This window comes from Bactrocera tryoni, chromosome 2 (assembly GCF_016617805.1).
Source record: "Bactrocera tryoni isolate S06 chromosome 2, CSIRO_BtryS06_freeze2, whole genome shotgun sequence".
Lineage (NCBI taxonomy): Eukaryota > Metazoa > Arthropoda > Insecta > Diptera > Tephritidae > Bactrocera > Bactrocera tryoni.
This window is the reverse complement of record NC_052500.1, coordinates 21454732-21464075: the sequence shown is the minus strand read 5'-3', so window position 1 is coordinate 21464075 and position 9344 is coordinate 21454732. Positions and strand designations below refer to the sequence as shown.

The 9344-nt window shown below is 37.6% G+C and overlaps 1 protein-coding gene across 1 annotated transcript in view; it reads left to right on the top strand.

Moving 5' to 3' along the window:
* The window catches only part of LOC120767695 (piggyBac transposable element-derived protein 3-like), a 9818-nt gene extending 1809 nt beyond the window's left edge, over positions 1-8009 (top strand). Inside the window, exon 5 of the mRNA XM_040093886.1 lies at positions 7940-8009. Within this exon, the coding sequence (XP_039949820.1) occupies positions 7940-8009 (70 nt within the window). The remainder of the gene's footprint in view (positions 1-7939) is intronic.
* Positions 8010-9344: the final 1335 nt, after the last annotated feature.

Below are 9344 nucleotides of genomic sequence, written 5' to 3'. Positions count from 1 at the left end.
GTTAACCCCCGTGTTTGACAACAGGTGCATCTTAACTTATAAGTAGTCTGTTGCAACTTATTGCGAGAGTACAAAAATGCAAGTGAAAAGTTTGCAATCAATTGAACAAATTCGCCCCTATTGGCAAGAACTGGGACAGTAAATTTTCACAAGATTCTCTTAAGGCGAATTTTTCACTAGCAAAATCAATCGCCATGGACAGGATCAGGTAGTAATCGTTTGATTTGAGGTCCAGTTTTTAAGGTAGATGCATATGAACCCTCCAACTAGGATTCCGAAGTTTCTGGAGAGCAACTATCGATGTATGTGGCTTGTTGTTCTGATGGAATGATGTCGATTGCTTTTTCAGACGGTCCAATTGTTGACAATGCAAGTCGGAATTAAGAGCTTGGCCCATAACAAAAGCTTCTTGACCGTCCGTCCAGACCATTTGCGTCGGCTCACCGCTATTCGACCGACCGCGTTTAGGCTTGATGTTGTCCTAAGTGATGTCCATGAGATTCTTTTTTGTATCCAAACGGTACCATATTTTGTACTCTTGCAACATGTTGATATAGAGTATAATAGTTTTGTTCACCTAACGGTTGTATGTATCACTTATAACTAAACGAGAGATATATATATATATATATATATATGTATATATATATATACGATTTATATTACTTTATCGATAATTTCAATAATTGACCCTCCAGAATGTGTCTGATTGGGGTCAAAAAAACCGGAACAGAGTTTGCGAAACTAAAATTGAGCCTGAGTACCTGTTAAACTTTAGGACTATAAACACTTTTCAAATTTTCTGCGGCTGGCTTGTGTTCTCGCCTTTATTGAAGAAAAACTGAAAAATATGGCATATTTTCTCTTTACTAGTGTCTGTCTTTGACGCGTGCTTAAACAATACTGGGTCCAGGGGTCACAAAAGTTTCTAAGGTGTTATTATGAAATCTAACCTTTCTAACGTCATACAATGTAAGCCGATCGCATATTTTGTTTATGGTGATGCTCTTGTAGACAAAATGACATCTGTACGTAAAAGTTTCAAATATTAAAATGTTGGTGATAAATATTTGACAATGCATGGCGTATGAGTAACATTCGTTTATTCCATTCATATAGTATGGCATATGGGTATACATGGCGTATGAGCAACATTAATTTCTTTAAGTTTTTGATGTTTTGTAAGTTAGGTTAAAATATGAAGGCAAATTATACATGGCGTATGAGTAACATTCGCGTATTCAACGTATATGTTATATAAGTATATATGGCGTAAGAGCAACATTCGTTAACACTACTTATATAGCATATGAATATACACTCCATTTTGAAGTTTTGTTAGTTAGGTGTATATGGCGTATGATTAACATTCGATTATTCAAGTTATTTGGCTTTTGAGTATACATGGCGTATGAGCAACATTAATTTCTTTAAGTACTCTATTTTGAAGTTTTGTTAGTTGGGTTAAAAAAAGCATACATGGCGTATGAGTAACATTTCTTTACTCAACTTATATGGCATATGAGTATATTGGGAAGTCGAAAAAGTATTTTCGTATTACTAATTAAATTTTAACTTATTTTTTTTATATTTACAATAATAAATAAATAAACAAATGTATACCATTTTGGTCGACCACTTTTTGTAATTTTTTCGGTAGAGCCATTATTTAATCAATGGCTCATCAGTGTAATTCGAAGTTTTGAAATTTCCAGAAGGAAAGCGAGCGAACCATTGATGTGCTACACGAACAGATACAGCATCGCCTCCGTAAACTTCACAAATTTCATTAGTGACTTGCGTGTCATTCTTCCCTTTTTTTTATTAAAAAATTTCGAAATATAGCGTATTTCTTTATTATTTTTACTCATTTTTGAGCAGCTGTAACTTTTTTTTAACTTCCCCGAATTAAATTTTTATAATGTGATTGGTAGTCATCTATTGAAAAAATTCGAAAAGACTTTTTCCACTACCCTGTACATGGCGTTCCATTTTGAAGATTTTTTAGTTAGGTTAAAATATTTACAACGCGAGATACAGAGTACTAAAGTCATTTACTGGAACTGTAAAATTTTGCTTTTTACTAGAACTTATGCTTCAGTTTAAAATATGTTCGATTATTCATATTTAATACAGTGAAAAGTATAAGTTTTTTTTAATAATGACAAAATTGTATTTTTGAAGTTTTATAAAAACATTTTTTGTTGTAATTTAAAATACCAAATAACCACAATAACCGTTGCAGCCATTCGTACTTCCGGGCGCATGCAAATTCCTGTTTCCTAAAACGTTATGGCTTACTTGCCGCTCCCACTTAATTTTATGCGAGCGATTAAATGCAACAGCAGCAACTTTATCAGCCATGAATTGGCCATTAAAAGCGCGCTTATGCCATCGCCAGTCGCCAGCCAAACGGAAGCAAGCGTGTTACCGGCACTCGCGCACCAACATCATGCGGGCAGACCGAACCGGCCACTATCGTTGCCAGCTCATTAGCTAAGCAATTAGTTGGCCATAGACAACTAGCTATCGAAATACGGGACCACACTGTATAGAAGTGAGGGGGAAAAGTTCGGTTTAGCAATATTGCATTTTCAAGCAGCGCCGGTTGACACTAATTGCACCGATGGTGCATAAACATAAACACTTGCACATCGCATGCATTAAAATATGCAAACTACCCATGCGACTGACTAACGGTATGCATGAGTGTGTGCGGCGACAGATTTAATAGCATGTATGGCTTTTAAATTAGCCTCTGTCTCGAGTGGTGCGGAAGTACGTCTTTACCTGTGGGTGAGTGTGTGTGTGTTTGTAGGATGTGCTCTACGAATAATGCTGGTTTAATTAATTTCACTCGGAAATTCGCGTGCTCATCATGTTTGCCAAATCAATTTGCCCCCATTTCCAACGCACTTCCGGTCGAACCCGGCCGACCGTGGGCGGCAACAGTTCGCCTGCAACTACCATTGACCGTCGGACAGACAGGTAGAGCCTGACTGAGTGACTGCCTGAATGACTAACTGACAATGCAGCTGGCACTCAACTAGACAGAGGTAACGAGCCAGAAGCGCTTGTCATTGTTGCCACGAAAGGTTAGTGCGGTTCGTAGGCCACATTGTCATTGGCCATATATGCATTTAGTTGTGGCATTTCGTTGTTCTTAACAGTGTTTTTGCTCATGTCGTTTACCCACACTCAATTATGTTTCTGTCCATGTAAGTTTGTGTTGTGTTGGCTTGCGGTCACTCGAATCTGCTCTAATTTAACCCACACATACACCCTCTTTGCTTTGCTCATGAGTCAACTTGCAACTACATCCTGCTTAAGTAAACAACGTTGAGCCCAGTACATGACCTGCGACACTGTTTCGCAGTTGTGTGTGAGTGTCCACAGATGACTTTGCTATGTTTGTGCAGTCAGATGTAATTACACCCACATCATGCAGTTACATGCAACATGTTACCTTTATGTGAATTTGCCGCATTCTCCTCTTCTTTTTGTTCCGCTCTGTCCCTCTCTCTTTATATTTGTATGCATATAATGCTAGCTCTTTTGATATTTTAGGAAAGTCAAAATTTTCAGCGTAATGGCACTATCAACTGGAGGTTAGAGGGTAGGAAAATTGTGAAAACATGAGTAAAAAATATACTAAATAAAAAAAAGATTACTTTTAGAAGACGATTTCATGCTATTTTGCTAAGGAATGCAGTTAGATGAAGAACAATATCTGTTTCAGGGTAAAAACGAGGAGGAGTCGACAGTCTTATTTCGTTTTCATTCCACCAATATCTTAAACTTCCGTCTTGGGTATTTCGCTTCGATAGAATATAAAGGTGTAGAGATTAAAGAACCTACTAGTTTAACTACACATTAGTTACAAATCAATTCACAATTAGTGAAGACTCCTCGGAGTTGGTAGATCCCACCTATAAGATTTTGCTCGAATATCTGTAGCAAGTACTCCCCAGCGAATCAACGCATTCTATCGATGTATCCTTGAAACAGATGCTCGCTCGTTGATATCAGTAATTGTAGAATCTCTTGTTGTGCTCAATGGACCCAGTGGTGGTAGTACTCCCACAAACTCTCTGATATTTGATCTTTTAACAGTTTCAATAGAAGTCAATTCGTTTCACTTAGACGTTATTATAGTATCCCTAACTTTAGTATTTTCCATTAAGGAAACAACGCCGTCTTTTTCCTGATTTTTTTAGGGTCATTTTGTTTAAAGGGGTATTCTAGTCTAGTGGTATGTAATTTTGGAAGTGTCTTAAAAGAGGGCAATTAATATTTTTACTATACATAAGTTTTTGCTATTCGAACTGCTCCATGGTTGGGCAATGGAACATCTGCTCCATCGACTTCGATTGGGGAATCAGGTTCACTATCTTCTCGTGTTATGTTTTCACTGTCATTCAGCAGGCAAGATAATTTCAGTATGCTCTGGACATCAGTCACTAGATCAGCTCTGGTGGTTCTACAAGAGTATGCTCTGGTCTTCGGTTATTCGCTTCATCCTGTCGGCGAGCTTGTCCAGCTCTTAGTACTCACGTATTTCGGCCTCTCTCTTTGTTTGACTGCAACTGCCCACCGTCAACAAACTGATTGGACCTTATGAGTATGGGTTCAGGTCTAGAAAATCAACAACCGACTGGATCACTATGCGACAAATCTTGGAAAGAACTCGTGAAAAAAGCATCGACACACTTTTCCTCTTCGCCGATTTTAAAAGTTCTTTTGACATAATTTTGTATCCCTCCGAAACCAATACGGCCGTGTATACTGACGTTAAGCAAAAGCAGCGTCAGTATGTCAGGATCAGGAAGAACTTCTCCTTGCCGTTCGATACCAAACGAGATTTCTGATAAGACGACTCTCTATCGTGCGACATCTTTAATTTACTCCAGGAGAACATAACCATAATTCGGACTGAGTAGACAATTGAGAAGTAAATTCCTCTATCGACAACCAAAGACTGTCCTGCTATATGGTGCAGAGCCATGGACGATGGCAACATCTGATGAGTCGACGTTACGAGTTTAAGAGAGAAAGCTTCTGCGGAAGATCTATGTGTATTGGCCACAATGAATACCACAGTCGATGGAACGATGAGCTGGACGACATATACGATCACAGTGACATAGTTCGGCAAATTGAGGGACAGCGGCTACGCTGGCTATCGTCAGGTCGTCTGATTGTATGAAAATACTCCAGCTCTGAGAGTATCCGACGCAGTGCTCGCCGGAAGAAGCAGATGAAGTAGAAGATCTTCACTCCGTTGGAAAGTTCAAGTGGAGAAGGACCAGACTACACTTAGAATCCCCAATTAGCACCAAATAGCGAAAGGGAAGAACGACTGGCGCGTTGTTGTAAACTCGCCTATAACCGTGCACGCGGTGTCTACGCTATTAAAGAGGAAGTAGAAGGTTACTATTTTTCCTAATCGTTTTATGTTTCAGTTTATACTGTTCACTCTTCTGCACTTATACATATACATGCAATAGGGTAAGCAAGAAAAAATAAAATAATATCGATTTCTTGGTCCAAATAGACCTATATAATAAAATATTTAACAATTTTAAACTACTCAAAGCTTTTAAAGTTTCCTCAGCCCCTAAAGAATATTTTTGTATGAAATTGTAAGTTCCACAAGAATCCGTGATTTAAAAATATTTATCGTAAGTAATTTCAAAGTTGTGCTATTATTAATGAAAATATATTTTTATGAAATATTTATATGGGAGACTACCGAAAGCTCAACGACATCTTTAGAAATTAAGCTAAAAGTTGTGCCTTGCAAGTTTTTTTTAACCAATAAAGTTTTGGCTCACCCTAATATGCAAGTATATGCACCAACAGAAAATGTTGCGTATTTGTTCGTATGTGTATCGTGAGATCTCGTATTTGTGCAATTTTAATGAAAATTTAATGCCTGCTGGCAAAAGCGGAGCATAAAAGCGAAATCTGTTTGCAGTTTGCTTTGAAAGATTTCAACTCAATGTGACAGTTCATGTGCAGCATAAACAACTAGGCAGAGGGAAGAGTTGGAATCAAATAACCAATTGGTGCTGCACAGCAGCAGTCGCTTCGGTTAAATCCCACAAACGTGTGATTACAATGTATGTGTATATATGTGTGTGTATGTGTACCGCTAGTGATGGACGTTGAAAGGTCGCAATCGATGATTGGGGCCAAAAGTGTGTGGACAATGATGTGAGCAGCGATTTGTATCGCACACAATCAAACCAATATGGCAACTTGTGCATATTGCATGCGCTTTAAGCTTCTTATTTATCTACTTGCATTTTCAATTCGACCTGCAGCGATTTCGGATATTAATTTGATGTTTGGCGCTTGGTATATTTTCTAAAAAAACAAGTGTTTGTTTTGTTTTTATTACAAAAGAGAAATCGTATAATTTAGTAATGAATTCTAATTTCAAAAAATATTTTGGAAAAAACGGGAATTCAGCTGTAAAGCAGCTGGTTCTAAATTTTAAGGTATTTTGTCTAAGTATTTCCGTCTTTTGGTCAGGGTTGTTTGTGGATTTCCAAATTCGATTACTTATAATTATACTTAATTATGAAAGAACTCCACTAAACGCTGGATTGAAATATATTGGAATGGGAAAGCAAACAATATAAGGAGTTTAATTTTTCTAAGACACAAATCAACTATCTGTATGCAGATTTTCAAGCCGGAAATGAGCTCGGGGAGCGACTACTAGAATTTATACCGGGTTTTTCAATAGGGACGCTACAAAATAGACCCACAGGGAGAGCAAACGCTTTTCCGCTCTTTTGACATTTCTCTTCAGTAATATTTGGCATTTCATAATGGAAAGATATACGATCCACGAATTGAATCGAATTCACTAACGAAATTCGGAGTCAGTGGCATCTACTTTCTACGTCGAATTTATTATTGTCATAATCGTCCTGTCAGAGCAACAATTGACGGTCTAGTAGAAAAATTCGAATCAACAGGCACTGTACAAAATGCGCCTGTGGTGTCGAGAATATTGCTGCCGCTAACACATCAATTCAGGTAGACTCAAATCAGTTTCTCATTGGGTATCTCTGGGCATCTCTCTGACGTCGTTGTGGCAAATTTTGCGAAAAGATCTTGGCCTACATCTTTACAAGATCAAATTAACGCAAGAACTGAAGCCGCTTGACCACCAGAATCGTCGCATGTTCGTGAATTGGGCTGAGCAACAACTTGAAAATGATCTGGATTAAAATATTCTTCAGCGATGAGGCTCATTTCTAGCTAAATGGCTTCGTTAATATGTAAGTAAAATATGCGTTATTAGTCAGGCAGCAATCCACACCTACTCCATGGGTCACCAATGCACCCCGAAAAAATTACGGTTTGATGCGGCTTATGGGACAGTGGCATCATTGGGCCGTACTTCCACGGCGCCACAAGACACACAGTCGCAATCGATTTATTGAAAATCAAGTTTGGTTAACTTGTTATCTCACGAAATGGTCCACTCAATTGGCCCCCTCGGTCGTGCAATGTGACGCCGTTAGACTATTTCCTGCGGTGCTACTTCAAGTCTATGGCCTATGCCAACAAGCTAGCGACGATTAATGAGCTTCGTATGAATATCGAACGTGAAATTGTAGCTATATCGGTCGATTTATGCTTGAAAACCGTAGAAAAATTAGTTCAGCGTCTGGACTTCTGCAAGCGTTCCTGTGATGCCCATGCAAAAGAAATCGAGTTTCATTCATAATGGCGTCGAATGTACTTTCACAGGAATGAAGAATTTCACTGATATCCCAAACCAAACTTTTGTATCGCTCTTATTGAAAAACCTTGTATTTTGTGTGCGGAATCAAATTTCTGCTTCCGAAACGTTCAGAATGTTGAAAAAGAACTTCGGTGATAATTGTTTGTCGCGATTAAATGTTTTTGACTGGTACAGATTATTCAAAGAGGGTCGAGAACGCGTTACCGGTGAACCATGTCCAGGACGGCCACCTGATGATCAATAAAATAAAGGAATTATACCGTAATCATCGTATTCGCTTAATTTAGCTCCGTGTGACTTCAGGCTCTGACGAAACCGTTTTGATTCATTTGAAGATTAAACGTTAATCGCTACACGCATTGAAGGCTATTCCGGAAATTGACTTAAACAATTGTTTCGAGGATTGGAAAAAATTGTGTCTCAATTGTATTGAAGCAAAGTGGGATTACTTTGAGGACTCGACACAACATTTGAAGGAAAAATTAAACATTATAAAATTATGAACAAAGTCTTACTATTTTTTGCTCAAAATAGTATATATATACATATATATAGATATATCTTCTCAGAATAGTATCGCTTGTTTAACCACTTATCAATGTTGAAACAAACTGATTTCGATAACAAGCATAATATTGACTGATGATAATGCGGTGTGATTGTCATTTGTGGTATTATGATTTTAATTGAGTGCTTTCAATGCTAATTTTGTGGCATATACACACACATCAACACACACATACAGACAGCAAGTTATTTCACACAATGTTGACCACAATGCAAATTAGCAAGGTGTAAATAAATGATGGATAGCCTAGTATTTACAGTTTACGCACATAACGCCGTAACTGTAGTTCAAGGAAATTTGTACTCATAGATGTGTGCGTTTATATGCCAACCAGCGATTGCATTTGCATGTGTGTGTGTGTGTGTATTGGGATTAAGGATGTGATTAATGCATGCAAAAACGCCTTGAGTGCGAATTAAGTGCATACTTAGCAATGACAATAATCAACTTTGACAGTATTTAATTAAGGCTTGGGCAAATATGCTTATGGTTATGGCTAAATTACAGAAATTTGCGTGTATAATTGAATACACAGTAAGATAGCAATGAACGTTAAAAATCTATTGAATTTTATTTTAGTAAATTTATTTTCGTAAAAGAAAAGAGTAATTTACTTATATTAATTATATCGTGTCGGAAAAATCACATATTCATCCCTTTCCACGCCATCAAATGAACCGCATAGAAGGAATCATTTATGTATCTCTCCTGTCTCTTTGTTTATTTTCTCTCTTAACTCGCTTCAGAAAGTTTGCTTGCCGACAGGGTGCGCTGTTGTTGAAGTGTTTACAATCTTATATTCAATTCAAACATTAAGTTGTCTCATTGAAAGTAGGATCTGAGGACAAATTTATACTACGAAAAAATTTCTCTGATGCCAAAGAGTCTAGAAGTGAAGTGAAGACTCTTCGAACTGAATTGGTAAAATGAATAGGACCTCAGCGAGAATAGTTCACTTGAGATATTGAGAAAAAAAATCTTCAAATTAAATTGCAAGGCAAACATAATGGA